This window comes from Canis lupus, chromosome 27 (assembly GCF_048164855.1).
Source record: "Canis lupus baileyi chromosome 27, mCanLup2.hap1, whole genome shotgun sequence".
Lineage (NCBI taxonomy): Eukaryota > Metazoa > Chordata > Mammalia > Carnivora > Canidae > Canis > Canis lupus.
The window spans coordinates 14,631,167-14,655,341 of NC_132864.1; the positions used below are offsets into that span (position 1 = coordinate 14,631,167).

Here is a 24,175-nt window from a genome sequence, read left to right on the forward strand (position 1 = left end):
GATCAAGACCTGGGCCGAAGGCAGGCGCTAAACTGCTGAGCTAGCCAGGGATCCCCACCTCTTGTCTTGTTATCAAAAGATTGAAGACACCCATGGTAATCATCAGCTCTTACAGAGAGCCAAGAAAGTAGCTGCAGAGGCCTGAGATGTTTTTGCTTCCAAGTATGTACGTACAGCTCTGCAGTGGCTGGGAAGCTGACCAGAAGACCATGTCCCTGCCCTTGCCTGCATAATGCTGTATAAATATCATCAAATTTATGTTGTGGAGGGGTCTCCTTTTGTCAGTCCCCTGCAGGCCGTCCCTCTGTTTGTTGGTACACGTGATGGAGTCTAAGTAGAGGGTCTCTCAGTGAGTGCAGCTTCTTTGAGTTGTCCATGGTGGGGAGGTCCCAGCTCCTGGTGCAAGGAGTCCAGAAGGGTGGGTAGAGGTCAGCCCCTATCTGGAAATTCACAGTCACCCCAGCTACATATCTCTTATGACGTGTCTCCCTTTAAGTGGTGCACCTTATTACTGTTGGATTCCCAGTAGATTTCTTCTCAGAAGTTAACCGGGGGGCCTCTCTTACCTTATCCTTTGCCCTGGGATCCCTGGGTGGCGCAGCGGTTTGGCGCCTGCCTTTGGCCCAGGGCGCGATCCTGGAGACCCGGGCTCGAATCCCACATCAGGCTCCCGGTGCATGGAGCCTGCTTCTCCCTCTGCCTATGTCTCTGTGCCTCTCTCTCTCTCTCTCTCTCTGTGACTATCATAAATAATAAATAAAAAAAAAAAAAAAAAAAAAAAAAACTTATCCTTTGCCCTGGGCCTCTGTCTTCTCTTCCCACTTCTCCTCACCAGTAAGACCCATTTCTCCATCCTGCCATGCCTGTGTGTTTACACATCTCCAGCACAAGGCAAAGGGACTTGGGGGTATTGGTTCCTTCTAGTTTAGGAATACTATCAGGTTGAGGCATGGCCAACGAAACCCCAGCCTGAGCCCACAAAGAGCACTAACCACATCTTCCCAAGTGCCATGTTCCACCAGTCCTTCCTTTCACTCATCCTGAAATCTTTGGATGCCCATGGTGTTGTTTTGTCCCCTGCTTCCAACCTGATTTTTTTTCCAAACATGAAATGCTTTGTGAATTTGCATGTCATCCTTGCAAAGGGGCCACACTGACTTTCTCTCAATCATTTCAATTTTAGTACGTGTGCTGCCAAAGCAAGCACCCTCCATTCAGATTTTGAGGGTCGTTTGACTTTATTTGCCTTTGTCAGCTGCTGTTTTCTGCCTCTAAGGGTCCATGTTGTGGCTCTGCCCTCTCTGGACCCCTGGGGAGGGCACCCAGCAAGATCAGCTTAATACCTACATCCACTTTTACAGGACAACCTCATTAGGAGTCCATTACACTTTTAAAATGCTGAAACCAAATCACTCCATTCTCTTTTTTTTTAATGTCTTAAAAAAAGGAGGGTGGCACCCTTTCAAAATCTTTGAGAATCACAAAAAGTGGGTGTCATGAAATGAGGGTGGTTGTGCAGAGCCCCCACGTGTGAAAGGGCAGTAGACGTGGTAGAGTGTGCTGTGCTTGTGGGCGTTCTCGCAGAGCTGTGGGCTTCCAGAGTTCTGGCCCTGAAGCCTCAACACCTGTTGGTATAAGCCAGCTTAGTCCCCTTGCAGTGAGCTTGGGGGAATCTATTAGCTTTGCCCCTGAAGTTAGATTCCATGCTGTCTCAGAAGAACAGTAGAGGGAGAGAGAAGAGGAAGGATGAATGAGAGAGAAGCTAGGAAAAGATTTGTACTGATGCTAGAAAAAAAAAAAAAAAAAAAGCTCTTGCTGGGTTTACTTATGCAGGGTAGATTGCAAATACCTTGACCTGGCAGTTGTTCTGCACCCGTGACTACCTTCCAAACTCACACACACATACAACCCAGACACACAGAGCAATTCAAAGCTCTGGTCTGGAAAATCTTCCAACTGGGGTGTCAGTTGGTTGCCTTGTGATGACAGGTTTAATGGTCTTATATCTCGCATTCCACTGAGACCACCTACCCAGAGGCCACACCCTAATGACCTGGTTAGCCAGGGCCTGAGACCACACGGGAACGCAGTGTGGATGGAGGGTCAGGAGTGTGGATCGAGGGTCAGGAGACCTATGCTCTGGGTCAATCGCTCTGACTTGCTGTGTAACTGTGTCCATGTTGCTTGCCCTCTCTGTAATTCAGGGTCCCAAATAATAAAACAGGACTGAAGGCTCTTGCTTCATAGAAATGTCACAAGATAAGTCACAAGTGCTTATGCTTCTAGGAGTCAAGAAATCAGGGAAATCCTCTCTCTCTCTCTCTCTCTCTTTCTCTCTCTCTCTCGTTGCTGTTGTTGAGGTAGGGTGTCCTGGGCTCTCTTATGCAAGCCCTTAGAAGACATTTAATCAGAGAGTAAGACTGAAAAAGAAAAAAAGCAAACCTGCTCATGAAAGAGCCTTGAGGTATCTCAAGTATCTCCTTCCAGACACAAGTCCAGGAGCCTCTTTGGTTGTTTCTAGCCAACAACCTCAAGTTGAGGATAGAGGTGCTTTTTTCCCCTTTCTTCCAGTTTTCCTTTCTGATCTGATGTCTCTTTGAGTGACGCTGGTTGAGGCAGGGCCACAGGTGACGGTAGAAAATAGTGTCCCAGTTGCTCAAAGCTTTTCTATGGGGTAATACATGGATCAGCCTGCCTTGTCAGTGGGTGAATAAAAGGAACAGCCTTTTTACTGATTTGTGTTCTTTTGATTGTTCGAGTAATCAGCCCAGCTAATTCAGCACCCTCTGATGGCCTGCTAGTCCATGGTAAAGTATGTGCAGAGGGAAACACCATGGTCTGCCAGTCATGGCCTGTGGTTCTAGATGAGTAGATGGAGTATGGTGACCCAAAGCAACCGTAGGCTTCTCGTTCTTGTGAAAGAGCCTCAGGCTCTCAGCTGCTGTCTCAGCTTCTTATTATTGCTGTGACAAATTACCACAAACTCAAAACAACACCAATGTATTTTCTTAATTTCAGGAGGTCAGAAGTCAGCAAGGCTGTGCTCCTTCTGGAGGCTCCAGGGGAGAGAATCCAATGTGGTGCCTATCCCAGCCTCTGGAGGCCACGGTGCTCCTTGACTCATGGTGCCTTCTCTGTCTTCTGGGCAGGCCGGCCCAGCTTCTGTCACACTGCTCTCTAGCTCACCCTCCTGCCTTCCACCTGCCAGGGACCCTGGTGATGAAGTCGGGCCCTACCCTCTCCTTTCCTGGGTTTCTCAGGATCTTGGGGCCAGGAGCCAGTGGGGAGGCACATTGATTAGAGTCTGTGGAACCTTCTTTAGGAAAGGAGGCAGCCCGACATCACTGGCCTGGTGAGCCCTCCCCTCGCCATCAAAAGTGTCCATGACCATGAAGAGAATGAAGAGTCTGGGAATAAAAAGAGGGACCCAATATGTCTGATCATAAGAAGCTTGATCAGAAAGGGTGAAGGTGGGCAAAGGGGTTGACACCCTGTCTGCGCAGCTCGTTGACATTTTCCTTCACCTCGATGTTGGCATCACTTCACCAGAGCACCACCACGCTTTCCATCCCTCAAGACCTTTATTTTTAGTTTGGGGTATTTTCTATTGTTTAAAGGTTGCCTTGCAACCCGTTTGCCTGGAGGGTTTAAACAATATAGAGTTTCTTTGCTGAGCAGCAACAGTAGCCAAGAGAGACCGAATATAAACTTTTAAGTCTATTTTCTCAGAGTTCGTACATCAGCAATGGCTTTAAACAGAAGAGTTTGCGGCCCCTGGCTTGCCTGTCCCTGGGGGAGGGGGAGAGGGTGGCTTGTGAAGAACATTTTGTGTTCTCTTATCTTTCCTACTAGTGGAAGGGGATAAGCACCAGAATAGGAAAACAAAATATCTGGCTATTAATATACCCTAAGTCCTCTAGCACATGGATTGGATTTGTTTATTTGTGAAAGAGAAGGATGCTTCTCTCTGACCATGGGCTCCCCTGCCAGCTGGAAGGGAATGGCAGGCACAGTGCCCTCCATAAGGTGAAGGGGATTGGGAAGCAGGGCCTAACTTCCCACTTAAAAGAGAAAATCCTCAGACTTTTCTCAAGGAAAGTCGCCTTTCTGGCTCCTCCTGCCTTGAGCCCCAGGAGCATCACTTAGGGAAATTAAGAAAGAAAAAATAATATAATGAAGCAGGAGGATTTACCACGAAAGGGCCAGAGAGTGTCCCTAGCTCTCCTAGCAGATGTGTGTGCGGTACCGTCCTAATGTCTGACCCTGGGGAACCAGAGGCCTGGACAATCTTGCTGGAAGAAAGAAACTGGGTCCCTTGGGTGGCCCAGTTCACTGGTGGTGAGCGGGGCAGACACAGGAGTGTCCCCTCTGTAAGAGGAGGGCAGCCCTGCTGAGCTCAGATTCGGGGCTACTGTCCTATACTATGCTCCCCTGGGGCTCTTCGTGGTTTGAAGAAAGCAGTGTCCCAGAGTAGACAGAGTTTTCTAGAGGGGTAGATGGCTCATTAATTATAAACCTTCTAGCTGGGAAAAAGCCAGAAGGGAAGAGATTTCTTGTGGGGGCAGGAGCACGCACACACCTCTGAGCCCCATATCTGCCATGTCTTGAACACGTTTTGGAGTGCCCTTTGGCTGCCTGAAGGGGTCTCTGCTTGCCATGTACCAGGGTCAGGCCTTCTCAGGTTCCCGGGAACGTTTTGATTAGCCAGGAGTCCCAGGCACACACCGCACACCGAGAAGAGGAGGGCAGGCTTGGCAGGGCCTGCCCTCTCCAAGAGCAAACAGGGACAAAGGTCGGTGTACTTAAGGCTGCCTCTCCCAGCCTGCTTGTCTCCCTGCCAGGCCAGATGCCCCAGGTTGTCCCCTGCGTTGCTACATGTTTCAGGAATCCATCATCTCTGTGCCTGCTGGGTCACCCATTACCCCAGATCCGATTCCCAGGCAGGGACGGTCAGGACACCTGAGCAGAAGCAAAAATTTAATAGCTTTGAAGCAGAAATGCTGTCGTGTCTTTACCTGTTGGGTTGAGAGCCAAACGTGTTACCCGTTATGACGCCATCGTGGAAATATGCATGAAAGGAAGAATTTGTAAGCTACCTCTTCTGGCCGTCTTGGCAAAGGGGGAAGCTCTCTGTGTGAACCACGGCTCCTCAGACTCTCAGAATTTGAAGAAACTTCCTCTGTGATGATTTCTGTGACTATATGTCACAGCCACCCCAGAGCGTTTGAATTTGTCCCTACAGCAGCAGGTCTAGCTGTCCAGGTCTAGCTCTGTGAGAATCTCAACAATTTGGAGGTCACCGAGGTTGCCAAACAAAACCAGTCTGGCTCAGATTTGGTGTAGAGTGAGCAGAGAAAGAAGCCTGGTCTTTTATGAAATCATCAAGGCTCTTACGGCCCACAGCCCTCCTTGTTTAGGATTAGAATCCTATGTGGTGTTTGTTTTCCTTCTCCTTACCTGGGAATGCTCTTCAGCCAATGGAATGACGACACGGCAGCTAATCTGAATTATCTCGTTTAACTTCCACCTCACACCTGTGAGGGAGACATGACTGACCTGCAACCTGTAGGTGAGGACCACAGCTCAGAGGAGCTGGGCAGCGTGCTTGCAGGGACCTGCTACATTTGTCTGCAAATCTGACTGCTTGGCCCCCTACTCTGAGTGCAGAGGAAGAAGCAACAGGAGAACCAGTATTTTCTGAGGGCTGTAGTTGAGGACAGCTTTCTTAGAAGCTAGGGCCCTTGTGACTTACGTTCACGGGGCCATCTGAGGAAGTTGTTTAGCTTCTGAGGTGATAGATGAGGGCAGAGCGTGGGTGGAAGGGTAAGTCAGGACAGTGTTTCTTGTCTGGTCCCCATCAGGGAGTCCACAGGCCGACTTCTGGGCTATGTTTATATCATTATTTTTAAGGCACCAACACCAGCTCAGCAGCTCTAAGCTTTCTCTTCCTTTAGCCATCCTCCATGAGGAAAGAAGCCAAGAGGAAGAGTTTCCCAAGCCATTTCCCTCAGTGCAGCTGATCCCAACTTGAAACCCAAGACCTGTCACACTGTGGCCCTAACTGAAGCCCGGCTAAGCCATGCGTCCTGAGACCCAGCAGGAAGCCATTCCGTGCTCTTGTATCAAGAACCGTCTCCACCCAGGCACAAGTAGGCTCTGCTTCCATGGTTTGACCTCAGGGGTTAAGCTGGCTGGTCAAGCCTGTCAGTAGCCATCCTCTAGACTCGGACTGACTGTCAGCAGTCGTTTACTGGGAGAGAAGAGCGGGAGGATGCCCAGGATTTGCATGTTGAATTTGGGGCCTCTTCTTGAAAGGTAGCCTCCTTGGAAAAGGAAGGTAGTAGAGGAGTTCCTATAGCATTGAAAGAGCCCCCTCCATTTGCTGCTCAGAGGGGAGCAATGATCCCATGCCGTGCCCTGCCCCCCACAACTAGGATTCCTGCTCCTGCCTTCAGAGCCATCCATCATCCTTTGTCCTGACTGATGGGACTTTTCTTTGGATGGGCAGTGTTAGTAGGGAACCCCACCCCCAGGTTTCCTAGTCATCTGCAGGTCACAGGACCCTCCAATCTGATGCTCCAGCAAGACTTTGGTTCCATCCTGCCAGGCTACCTCTGTCAACAAGACTACGTACATCAGCTTTGCTCCACTCTGCGATTCTGAATTACCCTCTCCAGCAACCAGCACCAGCAGTCCCCTCCCAGTGTCCTGATATCCCCTGGTTAATAAGCAGCTCACATAAAGACAATAAGGACTGTTGCAAGAAGGGGAGAGAGGCTGAGGTTCTCTGCATACAGGCCAGGAAGCCCTGGACTTGGCCCAGGAACTGGGTGGTTGTTTCTGTTCTCTGCCCTTTGGTAGGCTTCCTTACGGGTTACAGAAGGAAGAGAAGCCTGAACGCCTCATCTAAAGTTGTAGTGGACCATGAGGCAAAGAGGCATTCATTAATCAATGAAGGATTCTTGCTGAAGTCTGAGGCCCCTTCCTGGAGGATACTAGTCCTCTCCAGAAGAGAATAGATTTCTGCCCTTTATTCTTTCAAACCAATTTCTAGAAGGCTCTTAGATCCCTATCAATTAAAGCACTAGTCATCCACATCCCTCTCTCCTGTCTTTCTGAGCTGCCCAGACGGCACTCTTCCTACCAACCACCACCGCCCCCCGGCCCCCCGCATCTCCCGTACTATGTTTTATCCCCTTGGAGTTTGGAGATGTCCTTGAGAAGTCCCGGTGGGGGAGGGGGGAGAGAAGTCCCTGAGGAAGGAACTGGTGGGGAGCTGACACCCCCCTTATTGTCTCTCTGGTCTGAATCCAACACACCAGGGGAGCTGGAGCCCTCTCCCTAGGACTGCCCATTGTCAAGGTCCTGGTCACCTTTGAAGCCTCCTGCAGGGATCCCCAATGCCAACGGAGCCTCTCTCTGAAGCACAGCACTGTGATATTTTAAACTTGGAAATCCCTAGACAAATATGTCTCACTTAATCCTCACCAAGCTGGCCCCCAGCAGAGACTCGTTTGGCCAAACTTATCAAGTACCACTAGTTCTTGCAGCAAACATTCCCTTTGTTCCAGGCATTGTGTTCAGGGCTGGGAATACAGGATAAACAAGGTAAGGTCCCTGTCCTTGAAGATGACCAGACTATCAGAAGAGACACACGCTATGGGCCTCTCGCATGCAGAATGCCTCAGACCCAGCACTCCTCTATCTTGCCAGGCTCCAGAGGACCCTGCTCTCTGCCATTTGTCAGCCCTGTGGCTTCAGCTTAATTGCTTACCCTAAGCTTCAGCTTGCTCATCTGCAAATCGGGGTCATGAACAGTATCTATCTCATAGAGACATTGTGAGGATTAAATAGAACCACTTCTTTGCGAGGCGGATAGGGCTAAGTACATACCTTCCTCCTGAAGGTAACATGTGCCAGGAGAGCGGTAGAAGCAGGCCAAGCAGGGTTTGATCCCCAGCTTACAGGCAAAAATGACTCTTCTGAGCATCACCTTCAGGTGATTAATAATTTACCTAATCCAAGTAAATTGGCTGATGTGTGTGAAAGTACCTAATACATAGCAGGCATTCAGCACATGTTAGCCTTTTGGAACTTCTCAAGAATCTGAACACACACACACACACACACACACACACACACACACACACACACATTCTCCCAGTTAATCCTCAAGGCTTGACCCTCCCGGATTCAGTTCTCATTCCCCCAGAGAGTTGTGTTCCGTGATCAAGTGTTCCCTCCCTCTGTCCTTTGTGCTTCTGTACTAAGTACCTGGAGGCCCTCGTCCTGTCCACACTCAGGCACCACTCGGCCCCAGATAGCCATTGAGCTGCTCTAATCTCTCCCTACAGCTCCATCTCTACCTCTCCTCAGCCCCCACTTCATCCCCTGTTCCCCTAACCCCTTAATCAAATTAAGGGAAAGAAAAGCATTTAGATAGGGTTGCTAAATATATTTCTGTTCAGGGGAGGGAGAAAAAGGGAAGAGTATGGAGGAGGAGGCAGAGTGTGAAATTCCTTAATGGAATGTGCCCTGAGAGCCTCTTTTCTCTAGAATAAGCCTTGGAATCACCTATCTGGATGGAGTCTTCTCTCTGGCAAAGTGCTTTCACAAACATTATCTCATCACGATACAGGCCTGGTGGCAGAGTGCCCACTCCCCGGAAAGGTCTGCCCAGGCCATCGTGCCTCACGAGCTAGTCTGACCCTGCTCTATATATCTCACAGGACACCCTGGCCCCACAAGGGGTGACTCCGCCTTCTGCAGAGCATGACACCAACAGAGGGGCTGCTCACGGCTGGGGGTCACAGTTTTCCCTTCTGTGTTTCCCCCACCCCAGATTCAGAATCTTCTGAACACTTTTACCTCTTAAAAGCTGTTAAGTGCCAGTTGTAGAAACCTTTGAAAATATACTAACATAGGGATGCCTGGGTGGCTCAACGGTTGAGCATCTGCATTGGCTCAAGGCATGACCCTGGGGTCCAGGATGGAGTCCCACATTGGGTTCTTTGGCGGGAGCCTGCCTCTCCCTCTGCTTATGTCTCTGCTTCTCTCTCTGTCTCTCATAAATAAATACATAAAATCTTTAAATATAGATATAGATATAAATATAGATACTAACATATAAAGGAGGCAACAAAAGTCACTCATGGTCCACAACATAATTCTTGGTAACACCTTGTGGTAGCTCTTTTAAGTGTTTCTGAATTGCACCCATGGACTTGTGCACATGTGTGTGCATTTGTGCAAGAGAAACTGTATGCACACCTGTTGTTTGTATTCGGCTTTTATACTTAATGTGTTTTTATGTTCTACTTCATCAGAAATTCTTCTGACGTATTACTTTAAAATAGCATGAGTTAGGATTTTTTTTTTCTTCTTGAAAAAGAAGACACGTCCATTTGGAAATGATCATGGTTCCCATTGATTGAGTCTTATAAGGCTGGAGACCCTACCCAGCACTTTACACTCATGATCACATTCAATTCTCACAGCAACTCTCCCTGGTAGATGCTGATAACCTCGTTTCACAGAGAAGGGAGGGAGGCCTTGGGTGAAGGAGCTCCTCCTAGCCAGCAAAGGAATTTCACATGCACTGTTTCATCAAACTGCCTCCACGAGTGGCTTTATTTAAGGACCACATAATGTTCTTGTATGTATTTGTGGTGATTGACCATTTTCATTTGTTGGACATTTCAGAGTTTGGGCTTGAGGGTTTTTTTGTTTTGGGGGATTTTTCTTCTCATAATGAAGCAATGATCACCTTTGCATAAAATCGTCTTTGTTCACCTCTCCTGTTATTTCTTTAGAACCATTTCCTAGAAGTGACATTACTGAGTCAACCCTTCTCAAGTCTTGTTACCTATTACCACTGGCCTTTCTGGAAAGCCGGAGAGCACTCCCAGTGCATCCAAGAGAAGGTCCCCTTCAAGAACAGCATGGTGTGGCCCCTGGAAAGTATATCTCTGCAATTGGATTTCCATCTCCATGATCACTGGTGAGGTTGGGCTTATCTTTCACACGTTGATTCATCAGCAGTATACTCGTGAGTTATTGTACTCGGGGCGGCTCGTCACTCCTGCTGGCACTTCTTTCTTGCTTTCATTCATGGTCTCTGCTGCTTTTGTGTTTCAGTCTAGACCCAGATCATTTAGGGGCACCTCGGCGAGGAAAATTGTTTCCTATTCAACATACCCAGTAGAACTTTGTTCTTAATGAGAACCTGTGTCTGCACATCGACACCTCACCTCAGCCCCTGCCACACTGTGTGGCTCCCTTAGAACTGCCCCACCTCAGAAGAAAGGTCAAAGTTAAGATTTCCCTTAACCGAAACTCAATCTGCAAGCTCAGACCATTCTGGAAACAGTATTGTTGAGTTGTTTTTTTTCTTCAGGAAGTAACTAAGCTACAGCCAGAGGGCCTGTGCACCCTGCCTTCTCTTCCCAAGAAGTTTCAATTCTTTTTGTTCTCAGGGGAGGTGAGAAAGGGAGGAGAATGGAAGAAACTTGTGCCTTCCTGTGAGCCTTCTAGCAGAGGCTGTGGAGCTTTCTGACAGGGACCCCAGTCTTTGAAGAGCCTGTAATCCTCTGAGTTGGACAAGAATGCACCATCTCCACCGAGAGGTTGTGTAATCTCCTTCCTCCGCTGGGAAGATCAGCAGGAGAAAAGGTGTAGCCAGGCGTGGAGGGCAGGCAGGTGCTGGCTGGTTACTCACATGCATCCTCAGTTCCTCACCTCAGATTCCATCCAGCCTGAAATGCCTTTGACAGAGTGTGTTCACTTTGGTTGTATCTCCTGCATTGCAATCACTGTGTCCTTCGGGCTGCTCCAGGATCCCCTAACGCTTCCTCCAGAGTTCACATTGGGTTGTCCTCTCACAGTCATTGAAGAACTCAGGAATCTGCCTTCTAGGGACTCCCTCCTCCTCCAGGCGCCAGTTGTTAGCTCTCATATCCCTCCTCACCTGCACTTAAACGATCTTTGGCTCAGGTGGTTGGAAGTTCAGTTCCTTCAGGTGTTCCCTGCATGGAGCCAGAGATTTCTAATCCCTGCAGGTAGGAGAAGTAAAAAAAAAAGGGGGGGGGTGGATCCAGCCTGAGGACTGAAAGTAAGACCTTCCCTTAGACTCTTGACATACATAACTCCTATACGTTTTTACATCAAAATCTTGTCTTTGGCTCTATTCCCTATTTCGAGTGATGTTTCAAAAGCCCCTCTTCTGTTATTCTAGTATATCAGAGCCCCAGAATATGGGTGGGGGTGCTCCACACTATGGAAATGTTGACACTTGTGAAGAGACAGGAATTATGAAATGAATCAGAAAGCTAAAGATGGCATTCTGCTTATGCTGGTAGAGCTTCAGTAACGTCATCAACAAATGTCTGAGTATATCCCTTGGGAGGAACAGCAGTAAGGATTGGGGAAACAAAGTTATGGAAGTCATGCCTCTAACCTTTACAGGGTCATACCTGATAAAGTTGGTCTGCAGGCCAGATGAGTGGTCACCTCCGGTGCTGTGAATTCACAGGAGGGAGCATTAACCTGTCCCAGGCAGCCAGGAAGTCTTCAGAGAGACATCTCTTCAAGCTAGACCTTGAAGACAAGCTAGAAGATTTGACAAGTGGCCCCCAGGAAGAGGACATCCCAGCAGAGGTGTAGACAACAAACTAAGAGTCACCTGGAAATGCAGCTGGCATATTTGGAAATTGTGAGATCATTCTAGTGGCTTCAGGACACACATGAGGGGTTCTGCATCAGTCAGGGCTCCCAGAGAAGCAGAACCAGTAGGAGATAGTGAGAATTGGCTTATGTGATTGCAGGGGCTGGCCAGGAAAATGTGAAACCCACAGGGCAGGCCACCAGGAAGGGCAGGATGAAGGAAACTCTCCAGCAGGAACAGAAGCTGCTGTCCACAAGCAGGATTTCTGCTTCCCCAAGGAAGTCTTTGTTCTCTCTATAAAGGTCCTTTGACTGCTTGGATCAGATTATCCAGAACAAATTTATTTAAAGCCAATGGATCTTTTTTCAGTTTTATTGAGACATAATTGACAAAATTTTTAAATATTTAAATTGTACATCAGGGTGATTTGATTTGTGTGTACATTTTTTTTTAATTTTTTTTTTTTAATTCATGATAGTCACACAGAGAGAGAGAGAGAGAGAGGCAGAGACATAGGCAGAGGGAGAAGCAGGCTCCATGCACCGGGAGCCCGACCTGGGACTCAATCCCGGGTCTCCAGGATCGTGCCCTGGGCCAAAGGCAGGCGCCAAACCACTGCGCCACCCAGGGACCCCCGATTTGTGTGTACATTATGAAAGGGTTTCTTCCATCTAATTAAATTAAAACATCCATCACCTCACACCTCATATTATACATTTAACCTATACTCTCGGTACATGTCAATGATACAGTATTAGTGTTATCAACTATTATCACCATGGTATACATTATATTCTCAGATTGGGATTATTCAATTTATAGTTGAAAGTTTGAAGAAGAAAAAAAGAAAGAAAGTTTGTACCCTTTTACTGACCTCTCCCTATTTGTCCTGCCCCCCGCCTCTGATTCTCTGCGGTTTCTTTGAGCTTGTTTTTTTTCTTTTTTTTTTTTTTAGATTCCACATATAAGTGAGATCATGCAGTGTTTGTCTTTCTCTATTTGGCTTATTTCACTTAACATAATGCCCTCAAGTCCTATCCATATTGTTGTAAATGGTATTGGATAATAATATTATCCAATAATATTCCATTACCCTTCCATTATCATTCCAAATGTCTCACATTCACCTATTGATGGACACTTAGGTCGCTTCCATGCCTTGGCTATCATGAATAATACTGCAATGAACATGGGAGTGCAGATAGCTCAATATCCTATTTTCATTTCCTTTGGTTATATACTCAAAAACAGGATTGCTAGAGCATATGGTAGTTAGATCTATTTTTAATTTTTGAGAAACCTCCACACTGTTTTCCACAGTGGCTGCACCAATTTACATTCCTACCAGCAGTGCACAAGGGTTCCCTTTCCTCCACATCCTCACCAAGACTCTTATCTTTTCTTATTACAGCCATTCTAACCGATGTGAGGTGATATTTCATTACGGTTTTGATTTGCATTTCCCTGATGATTAGTGATTTTTAGCACATTTTCATGTGCCTCTTGGCCATCATATGTCTTCTTTAAAAAAACTTCCTACTCAGGGATGCCTGGGTGGCTCTGTGGTTGAACATCTGCCTTCAGCTCAGCTTGTGATCCCAGGGTCCTGGGATCAAGTTCCACATCGGGCTCCCTGCAGGGAGCCTGCTTCTCCATCTGCCTATGTCTCTACCTCTCTGTGTCTCTCATGAATAAATAAATAAAATATTTTTTAAAAAACTGCCTACTCAATTCCTCTGCCCATTTTTAAATTGGATTGTTTGGGTTTTTGCTATTGAATTGTATGAGTTCTTTATATATGTGGTTATTAACCCTTTTTCAGATAAATCATTTGCAGATAGTTTCTCCCATTCCATAGGTTTCTTTTCTTTTTAAGATTTTATTTACCCATTCAGCAGAGAGAGAGCACAACCAAGTGAAGCTGCAGAGGGAGAGGGAAAAGCAGACTCCCCACTGAGCAGGGAGCCCAGGACAGGGCTCCATCCCAGGACCCTGAGATCATGACTTGAGCCAAAGGCAGACACTTGCCTGAGCCACCCAAGTTCCCCTATGCAGAAGCTTTTTAGTTTGCTGTAGTTCCACTTGTTCATTTTCACTTTTGTTGCCAATCAAGGCAATCAAGAGTGATGTCAAGGAGCTAGTCCCTTATGTTTTCTTCTAGGAGTTTTATCGATTCGGGTTTCAAATTTAAGTCTTTAATCCATTTTCAGTTGTTTTTTTGTGTATGGTATCACATAGGGGAACAGTTACATTATTTTGCATGTGAATGTCCAATTTTCTCAACATTATTTATTGAAGAGACTATCCTTTCCCTATTGTATATTCCTGACTCTTTTTTGTAAATTAACTGATCATATACACATGGATTTATTTCTGGACTCTCTATTCTATTCCATTGATCTATGTATCTGTTTTTATGCCAATACAATACTGTGTTGATTACATTAGCTTTATAATCTAGTTTGAAATCAGGAAGTATGATACCTATATAAAGTAAGCTGATTATGAATGTCAATCACATCTGCAAAATACCTTCACAGCAACAACTAGATTTGATCGCATAACTGAGGACTTTAGTCAAGTTAACACGTAAAAACTGACCATCATAGGTAGCGATCAGAAAAGAGAATGGAAAAAGAGAATGAGGTCAACCTGGTTTTTCAAAGTGAGTAAATTTATAATTTTCTCCCCATGAAATCAGATTTCCATTATCTTTCCCTATTCCAAATTCTCAACCTGGGCAACTCTTAAGTGGAATCTTAGGATCTAGAGAGGGAAATTAGGTTCATCATGATCCCCTTTTAGAGCTAAAGCAAAAAAAAAAAAAAAAAAGCTAAAGCATCATTTTTCCAAGGCTAAATCAGATAGGTAATATGTACAGGTTCCAGCCTATGTTCCCAGCAGACATTACACCAATATGCATTTGGCCTGAGAATTTGTGGATTAAGGAAGAAGACTATTTTGAAGTTTTCTCTTTCCTCTCTCTTCCACTCTATCCATCACTGCAACTGAGATTCCAGAGGGTAAGAATAATGTTTGCAGGTATTTGTGTCTCCTTTTATACCCCCACCCTTCCCCAAAAGTCTAAAGTGGACCTGTGAACACCAACAGGTCAAATCTACAGCTGAGGCCCAATGAATTAGGCACAGGTGGGAAGCTGACCCTGGTTAGATGAGTCAGGATTCACCACTCAGGACTAGCAATGAGCTGGCTTTCCCATAGTCGTCCGGAAAAAGCACTAAACTATAGCTTTCTGGTCTGATGTGGAGCTTATATGGAGGATCTGAGGGAGGATTCCAACATTCTTTGACTTGAATTGAATCATGCATGACTTTGGACCTTGCCCTTTAAGAGATCAGTGCCAGCCAACCCTTAGAGCCACAGGTGACCCTGAGAACAACTGTGAGGAAGCTTCTACTAAAAGTTTAGATTTGTGTACCTGGGCTTCTGAGAGCTGGTTCCATCCACTGCAGTGGCCTCAAGAGCAGAAAAATGACAGAATGTGGCCGACAAACCCCTTCTGACAGTTATGTCTCCCTTCCTGGAAAAAGAGGAGGAAAATAAGGAACAAGTGGCAATGCTTCCCAGATTTAGAAAGTAAAAAAAATAGCAAATATGGAATCTGAGCTGGTTTGGTCCCTGGGCTCCTGGGTCCTGCACCTGAGTCCTGCTCCATCTGGAATTGCTGTAAGAGGTCTAACCCACGGGGCAGAATGGGATGGAGCTGCCAAAGCCCAGAGTGCCGAGTGCAGCTACAGTTGAATGAGCAGGATTGAAAGCATGGGTGAAAGGTAAGCTCACCAAACTGATGGGGCAAAGCAGGACAACATAGCAAGGATCAAAATGAGGGGCACCACGGCTGGTGGGAATGTAAGATGGAGCAGCTGCTATGAAAAACAACATGGAGACTCCTCAAAAAATTAAAAATAGAACCACCATATGATCCAGCAATTCCACTTTGGGTATATATCCAAGAGAACTGAAAACAGAGCTTGAAGAGATATTTGTGCACCGTGTTCATTGCTGCATATTCACAATAGCCAAGAGATGGAAGCCACCTACATGTTCACCAACAGATGAATGGATAAAAAAGATGTGGTGTATACATGCAATGGAATATCATTCGGCCTTAAAAAAAATAAGGAAATCCTGTCATATGCTACAATGTGGATGAACCTTGAGGACATTATGCTAAGTGAAATGAGCTAATCATAAAAAGATAAGGACTGCATGGTTCCACTTATATGAGGCATCTAAAATAGTCAAATTCTTAGAAACAGAAAGTAGAGTGGTAGTCGCCAGGGAGTGGGGGGCTGGGGAGAGAAGGGGAGTTGCTGTTCAATTGGCATAGAGTTTCGGTTTTGCAAGATGAAAAAGTTCTAGAGATCTGTTGCACAACAATGTGTACGTAGTTACTACTACTGTACTGTACACTCGAAAATAGTTAAGATGGCAGCGTGCCTGGTTAGCTCAGTTGGTTGGGAGTCTGACTCTTGATCTCAGCCCAGGTCTTAATCCCAGGGTCATGAAGTTTGAGCTCTGTGTTGGGCTCCATGCTTAGCATGGAGCCCACTTTAAAAAAAAAAAAAAAAAAAAGTCAAGAGGCAAATTTTATATTTTTAACTACAATTTTAAAAAAGGAGATGGAGGGGCAGCCAGGGTGGCTCAGCGGTTTGGCACCACCTTCAGCCCAGGACGTGATCCTGGAGACTCGGGATCGAGTCCTGCATTGGGCTACCTGCGTGGGGCCTGCTTCTCCCTCTGCCTGTGTCTCTGCCTCTCTGTGTGTGTGTGTCTCTCATGAATAAATAAATAAAATCTTTAAAAAAAAAAAAAAAGTCTATCCTTTAAAAAAAAAAAAAGGAGATGGAACACCACAAATTTCAATTATGCATGTGCTGAGGTAAGCTCCATCATGAATCTTGAGGTGGAAGCCTGTCTGCTCTGACAAACCTCTCCAAACCACCTGTTCCACCTAGAATACATTATCTGGAAGATCTGAAGCATCATCTTCATACGCATTGAACATTTTCCATGATACCCCAAGCTGATTTTGTTCTTCCAATATTTTTACAAATCAGGGAAATACTCTCCTCTCCAATAATAATAGCAATAACTAGCATTTACGGAAAACTTCCAACAAAGGAATTACATTACATATGATGAGTAAGGTGAAAATTAACTATAGTCAAGCCAATCCCTGAGAGCCCCTTAAATTGCCAACAAAGTACAATATATATATGATTTAGTGTAAACAACCCTCCCATACAGTTCTCAGGCAAACTAAAGTGTTTGAATTATTGAGGTATCTCAGAGGAAAGAACAAAAGGGAAATTTATATGCAGATGTCTGGGCATTCATAACGATGGGAAAGGGGGGATGGTGAGTGAAAAATTCATGCTGAACTGCATGCTTTGCTTGATTCTCTTTTGATATTAAGCCTCTATCAAAAGTCTCACAATTAAGAAATTGTCATCAGCCAATAATCCCGCAGAGCCAGACCCCATGGCGATTCTGGCTTTGGCTTTCTTCAAGGTAGGAGCAGCCTTCACAGTCTGAAAGAGGAGGTGGGGCCTATCACATGAAGATCAGTTCTCTACACTGCAAACCAGTCTATTTACAGGCACCGGCAGTGCAGAATTTGGCAGCCCTAAATGAAGTCTCATCAATTTTGGAAGCAGAGGGAAAAAACAGAGCTAAGTGTTTTAGGGAAGAGAGAGAAAGTGAAATTCTCATCTTTGATTTTATCTGGGAAACCCAACATTTGTAGACTAATAATATGGACTACAGAGGTAGGGGAACCGGAAGGATTTCAGCTTTCTCTGTGTTGTTTTACTTGTTTATTTAAAAAAAAAATGTATGTAATTAGAGAACAATAAAAATGAAGTAACTATAGATGTAGGTATTGCTAAACCTAAAAAAAACCAAAAAACCTGTGACTAAAAAAAGCAAGATACAGAATACGTACAGAATTGGTGAGGTCTATGTGTACGATGAGGAAAATGCATACTGTACAGCTTGCAAAATTGCTTATGGATCGATATATATATATATATATATCTACACAAATAATCTTGAAAAAAATGTGCATGAGGATGACAAACTCCCAAGTTCAGGATAGAAGTCACCACTGGGAAAGAAAGGAGGAGGAATTCACAGAGCTCACAAGGGTTTCCGTTTGTACCAAGCATGTTGAATTTCTTAAACTGCATGGGGTGGGGGGTGCACATGAGTGCTTAGTATATAATTATTGTACTTTTTTATATGTCTGGCATATTTCTTACTTTAAAAAGCGGGGGAAAGATATGAAGCCTCTACATTCTCAATAATGTTAGTGTATGTGTTTATTATGAGATTGACCCAAGTAATTGTTTTAAGAAGCCTGTATCTTAAGATGAGTCTAAGGTAAAGGTGTGTCTCTCTACCAGCTCTCACAAGTGTTGTGCTATACTCCCCCACTTCATGAAAGCTACATGAGGTCGGTTCTATTTTCCACATTTCACCAAAGAGGAACTAGGGTCACGAGTTAAGTAGTTTGCCCAAGAGCATACATTCCTTACCAGGTGGCTTCAATTCCTGAATTTGTTTCCCTACAACTTCTAAAAGGCGATATTTTGAAGACCTGTGAAAACATTGAATCATGTAGTGGGAAGAACAGAGCAAATCACAAGTTAAATCATACCTAATGCCTGCCCTTTAGAAAATACTCACTGAGAGCATCATTAGCCTGAAGTGTGGGTCTAATGCACTAAGCCCTTCCCTTCCCCTCCTAACCCAGCCATCTCTTTAATTGACATTTCGTTGCCGTAGGTCAGATCTCTTTCAATCCCAGTGCCTACAGGCTCCTGATCTTGGGGGACTGGGAGAACCAGACCTCTTTTCTCAGGCCCACTGACTCCCCAAGTTCTTCTTCCCGGCTCCATGTGTGCATCTTGTTCTATTTCCCCTTTTGTGTGTGTGTGTGCGTACTGCTTTAATTGGGCAATCACGGTCCCACTCTCCCATTAACGTTGGTGGGGAAGTGAGTAATCAAACTCTCAATTGTTAAACTTCGGTAAGATAAGGTCAGCAAGATGTGTGGGACTGAGATGGCACCCCACACCCGCAAGGGAAAATGACTCTTGGTGGCTCTCATTGTTTTGGGGCTTGTTTGCGTTGCTGTGCAGTTGTAATGGAAAACGAATAAAAATAAAAATCCCGGGGCCCGTTTTGGCCGGAGCTTGGGAAGTTAATCCCACTGTCCTGGCAGTATTCCAGTTCAGGTCACTGCATTCTGCTGGCGGAAGGCGCCTCATGCAGTGTTCAGTGGCTGTCACTTTCTTCTTTGCGTCTTTCTCAGCTCCTTGTACAGCCAGTTAAACAGCTATCGCTCCCCCACCCGAGGGGCTATAGTTCTGCAGAACTGAGAATGACCCCGAACCAACCTGCTCCAAGGACCAGCCACTGAGATATTTGTTTGCTACAGTCCAGATCTGTATGCATGTGTCTTTTTCTGATGCCTTTATGCAGTCATAGAATGAGACTCCTGGTGTTAAAAGATTTTTCAGTAATCATGTAGTTTCTTTCCAATTCTTCATGCATATATTCCCTCCATTTGTTTTGTAACGTTTTGTTAGGCAAGTTAAAAATGTTTCTTTATCTGAGGTACTTAGAAATTTATCTCCCACCCATATATGCTTTTGTTGCTGCTTTTAATTGCTTTTACGGAATTTTTTTTTTTTTTTTAGGGTTTAACTCTTTTCCCTATGAAATGTATTGCATTTCATGGTGTGAGGGAAGGTTCTAACTAGTTATTCCCCCGTACAAATAATCTTGGGTTGTTTTTTTTTTTAAGATTTTATTTATTTATTCATGAGAGACCCAGAGAGAGAGGCAGAGACACAAGCAGAGGGAGAAGCAGGCTCCACACAGGGAGCCTGATGTGGGACTCGATCCTGGAACCCCAGGATCACGACCTGAGCTGAAGGCAGACGCTGAAACACCCAGGTGTCCCATAATCTTGTATTCTTAACAATGTTCACTGAATAGCGATTTCTGTGTGACCAGCAAATGACTTAAGCCTGTCAGTTTCAGCTTTCAGTATCTGGGAAAATAGGAATGATAATGATATTTCCTGGTCAGGCTTGTCTCAAGGATGGGGTAAGACAACACGTCAAAAGTTCCTAGCATGTTGGATGCCTGGCGAATATGTATGTAATAAATGATATCTTCCTTTTTGTCTCCTTTCCTTCCTTTTTATCTGCATCCATTTATTTTTTTTTCTAGAGCCTTTTTATGTATCACTAAAATCAAGCCTCTCTAGAGTGACCCAAAGGTTGTCTATCACAGGCTTTGTATTAGGAAGCTACTAAGTAGAAAGTTTGGGGGAAGTGGAGGAGCCAGGGGGCAATGAAGGCACTGTTCTTGAAGGGACACACCTAACACATGCACTCTCTTTACTTGCAGATGATGGGCTGTTTCTATAGCCCCTTTGTCCCCAGGTCAGAGAATCTTCTTCAAGGCTATTCTTCTGGGCCTTATAATGCTCCCCTCCCCAAATTGCCATGTCAGATCTTAGGGGGAAATCTGATTTTTAAGGACAAGTTTCTATGTGTGGGTGGTTTTATTTTGGGGGTAGGGTGGGGGTAGGAGTTGGCCATGGGTTTGCTGAATTCCAGGAGGAGGGAGGACTCTGTTCTCCTCCAATGAGTCATGGAAGAGAAACGTCCAATGTTTGCAAACATCCGGAGCTAAGTCTTTGCTCTCTTGTACTCCACCCATCCCCCACATCTGTGCAGATTGAACCCACCTGAGAAGATTCAAATGATAAGCTTGAAAGCTAAAGCAGAGGCTGCGGGTTCCACCACCGTTTGAGATGGAGAGCTGCTAAGAGAAGGAGAGGCAGTGTCATTGTACCTGGACACAGGACGGGACCTTACATTGGGCGTATCTGTCTCCAAATCAGGACATGAACTGGGTGGTGCGGGAGGACTGAGTGAATGAACAGGGCTGTCCCAAGGGGCGCGCATGAGCACACTTCCAGTTAACCCCACATCCATAGAGGGCTGGGAGATTGAGAGAAGCCACGGATGGGAGAAAGGAGCAAAGGGGGATTGTAGAAAAGAAGGCAAGGGCTAGGAAGAGAGGGGAAGCCTTGGGAGTGGGAGAAGCCTGGAGCTGCAGCTTTCAGGGGAGGATGTCTGAGTGGGCTGCAGAGGGACGGGAGCAGGTGGGGGTGTGCGGGAGAGGACCATCGCCGCAGCTTCGGCAGACTGCTGGAGCCAGATGGGGTTCATGATGCATCCTCCCAGATGGAACGGATCAGGCTTGTCAGACATGCTTCCCTCAGGATACACAGTGTCCCCCTCCCTCCCCCCTCTCTGAAATCAGGAGAGAATCACAAGGTGACTTGGGAGGGCAGCCAGCCTCCTGGGATCTTTTGTGAACTATCAGGTAACGACAGCAGGATCACAATAGGAGACCTGAACATGCCTCTACCACCACCACCCCTTCTTTTTTCTATTGTGGGACGTCAAGGGAGCAAGCTCATGAGCTTGGGAACAAAGATCCTATTCTAGGAATTTGTCCGCTGCAACCCTACCCCGCACATTCACAAGCCTTGGATTTCTGCCCGATGGAAACTCTACCTGCTTACTGTGCTCTCCTCACTGCCAGAGCAACACCCCAGCACCGGGCAGGGAAGGGAGACTCTGAGTAGCTCATCATTTAAAATTAAAATCACATTTAATCACTGTTCACGTCTACCAGGCTCAGGAGGCCCTGTCATCTCTTCATTTTAAACATTTCTCTGTTTAAGGTCTGAGCACCTTTGGGGGGTGAGAAAGGAGGGCAGTGGAAGAGAACTTTTGAAATCTTTCCACAAAAATCAAAGAACAAACCAACTGGAGGGAGAAATAGCTGCTATATTTAAACTACATTATCCCATCAGGGAGCTATGGTTCTGAAAACCATTCCACAGTACTTTGTTTGGCACTGCTGCATGGGTTTCTTTTCTTTAAGATTTTTTTTTTTAATGGTAACTTTTTTTTTTTTTTTTTTTTTTTTTTACCCCTGGAGCAATAATTGCAAAGAAAGTGAAGGGCTTCATGAATTAGCTTGGTAGATACGTACTAAGCACCTGCTACATGTCCCACACTGTGGTAGGCATGGGGGGTGGGGGTGGCATAAAGTAAATAAGGGGGCGTCAAAGACTCAACACAAATAATTATCATGCATTCATTCATTATTGTGCACTTTCTAAGTACATAGGATCCCTGTTCTCCTGGACTTTCTAATTCGGTGGAAGAACACAAACAATAAGAGTCTTCATCACTAAGCAGGGTGAAAGAAAGAGTATGGTTCATATATACATTTGCCAGTTTGCCATTCCTTCTGTTCCAAATGCTGTTCTTCTCAGCTCTGACTGTGCAAATGGCTATATATTATTCATGGCTCACTTCTCAGAGGGAGGTGACCATCCTACCACCCCACCCCCCATCTGTCCTTCTCACATGGAAAGTCCGTGTCCCAGTCAAGTGGTGAGATCACATAGACAGCTGGGTACAGGAGTCTGGATATGCAAATGTGTATATCATCAATATTTAGGCGGCATTTAAAGCAGTGGGCCTAAGGAAAGATTGTGGATAAGAAAGAATGTTCCATGTCCCACATCCTGGGACATTCCACATTTCAAGTTGAGTAGAAGATGGGAAGCACATGAAAAAAGGCTGAAAAGGATAGGCCCGAGAAGTAGGAGGCAAACCTGAGTACCTATACTATTGTTGAGTGAGATACAAAGTGCCATGTGGGACACAGAACAAGGAGCAACTAATTTCTGGGGTGGTGAGAATGTAAGTGATGAAGAAGTGATGACCACTGTCTAGAGAAGGCCTCCAAGATGGGGTGGGATTTTGCCTTCACCTTGGAAGGATGATTAGGGGTTTGCAGGTCAGATCCAAGAAACAGGAACAGCCTGAACAAAGGTGCAGAGGAATAGACAATAGTCCATTGTGGCAGGAGCTTAGAACTGGAGGGGAGGCTGTGGTGGATGGACGGATGGCAGATGAAACTGAAAACTGCAGCATAAGAATCTAGGGCCACTCCCAACCAGGCTTCCCAGTATTCCATGCCAGTTACTTCTGCTTCCTCCAAAAGGAGTTAAGCTCGTTGACTTTCCTCAATGAAGTGGACACATTTGTTTAGTCAACCCAACATTCATTCTCTTTCTTGACTTGATTTTCCTTGGGGCATTGTTTTCCAGAGTGTGAGTCCTGAACTAGCAGCATCAACATCACCTGGGAACTTGTTAGAGATGCACATCCTTGGACTCCATCCCAAACCCACTGAGTGAGAATTCCGGAGGTAGGGCCCGGAAGGCTTTTCACAAGCCTTCCAGGTGATGTTGCTGCATGCCAAAGTTTGAAAACCACTGCTTCAGGGAACCACTTCTTCCCTAATTCAATGCATGTAATTCAGACGAGGCTGACCACAGTCCCTGTTTCAGGTGGAGGACAGGACTGTCAGAAAATATTAGGCCTTTCCCTCCATGAAATTTCTAATCTCGGTGGATTATAAACTGGAGATGCTGAGGGCTATGTCTGCTGTCACCTGGAGAGAGCCTACATCAAAGCCAAAAGCAAAGGAAAGCAGCAGAGCCAAGGGATTGAAAGAGATTCTCAGTGACTTTATTTGAGCACCTGGATCAGGGTGTTCTGAATTCGGAGTCTACTCCCAATAAGTCCCTTCATTATTATTATTATTTTTTAAAGATTTATTTATTTATTCATTCAGAGAGAGAGAGAGAGAGAGAGAGGCAGGCAGAGACACAGGCAGAGGGAGAAGCAGGCCCCATGCAGGGAGCCCGATGCGGGACTTGATCCTGGGTCTCCAGAATCACGCCCTGGGCTGCAGACGGCGCTAAACCGCTGTGCCACTGGGGCTGGCCAAGTCCCTTTATTATAAACATAAGCTAGTCAGTTGGCTTTTGGACACTAAGCCATCAAAAGAATACTTATCAATGGAGGCAGGGAGGCAAATTCTGGAAAAGACATTCTGTTAGGTTTGGCAAATTCTCAGACGTTAAAGTTATATTCTGTGAACATGTAGAAGAAATGGTGGACACTAGGCACTGGCGTGTGTTCAAAACCACAAGCCATGAAAAACACACACACACCATGCCAAACTGAACACATTTCTGTGAAAATTCACTAGAATGTGACTTGGAGACTGTTCACTACAATGTGAACCTTGAGTCTGTTTTAGACAATGTACCTAGAGCTTAGCAACACATTCGAACAGACCTTTCATTAAGCTCTTACAAGCAAGTCAAGAAATGTGGGCTAGATAATAACGCAGTGGATTACCATCCCATAGTTACCTGAAGAGACTTTAATTTACATAACAAAGCATTTTAATATTGCAGCAATTCTTCCCATCATTTCATTCAACATGCATGTGTTCCAGAGTCAGTAAGAGATGCCAGATGTGACTGAGTTGGGCAGCTTTAGTTTCCACCTGCCTCTCAATGTATCTTAC

The 24,175-nt window shown here is 45.6% G+C and overlaps 1 protein-coding gene, 1 long non-coding RNA gene and 1 other non-coding gene across 6 annotated transcripts in view; 1 reads left to right on the top strand and 2 right to left on the bottom strand.

Moving 5' to 3' along the window:
• Window positions 1-3,919, top strand: part of IFT81 (intraflagellar transport 81) — a 106,928-nt gene extending 103,009 nt beyond the window's left edge. For 3 of the 4 annotated variants that reach the window (XM_072802470.1, XM_072802472.1, XM_072802471.1), the window contains exon 20: window positions 3,019-3,919. In XM_072802470.1, the coding sequence (XP_072658571.1) occupies window positions 3,019-3,297 (279 nt within the window). In that variant the 3' untranslated portion in view covers window positions 3,298-3,919. The remainder of the gene's footprint in view (window positions 1-3,018) is intronic. The other variant, XR_012019192.1, reaches the window with a different exon arrangement.
• Window positions 1,101-1,207, bottom strand: LOC140619865 (U6 spliceosomal RNA). The gene has a single exon (XR_012019671.1). It is a non-coding gene; the product is annotated as a U6 spliceosomal RNA (small nuclear RNA).
• An 11,181-nt stretch (window positions 3,920-15,100) lies between the features above and the next one.
• Window positions 15,101-20,663, bottom strand: LOC140619286 (uncharacterized). Its single transcript, XR_012019196.1, has 3 exons — window positions 20,451-20,663; window positions 18,223-18,284; window positions 15,101-15,203 (listed from the first exon to the last, which is right to left on the bottom strand). It is a non-coding gene; the product is annotated as an uncharacterized lncRNA (long non-coding RNA).
• Between the last annotated feature and the right edge of the window lie 3,512 nt (window positions 20,664-24,175).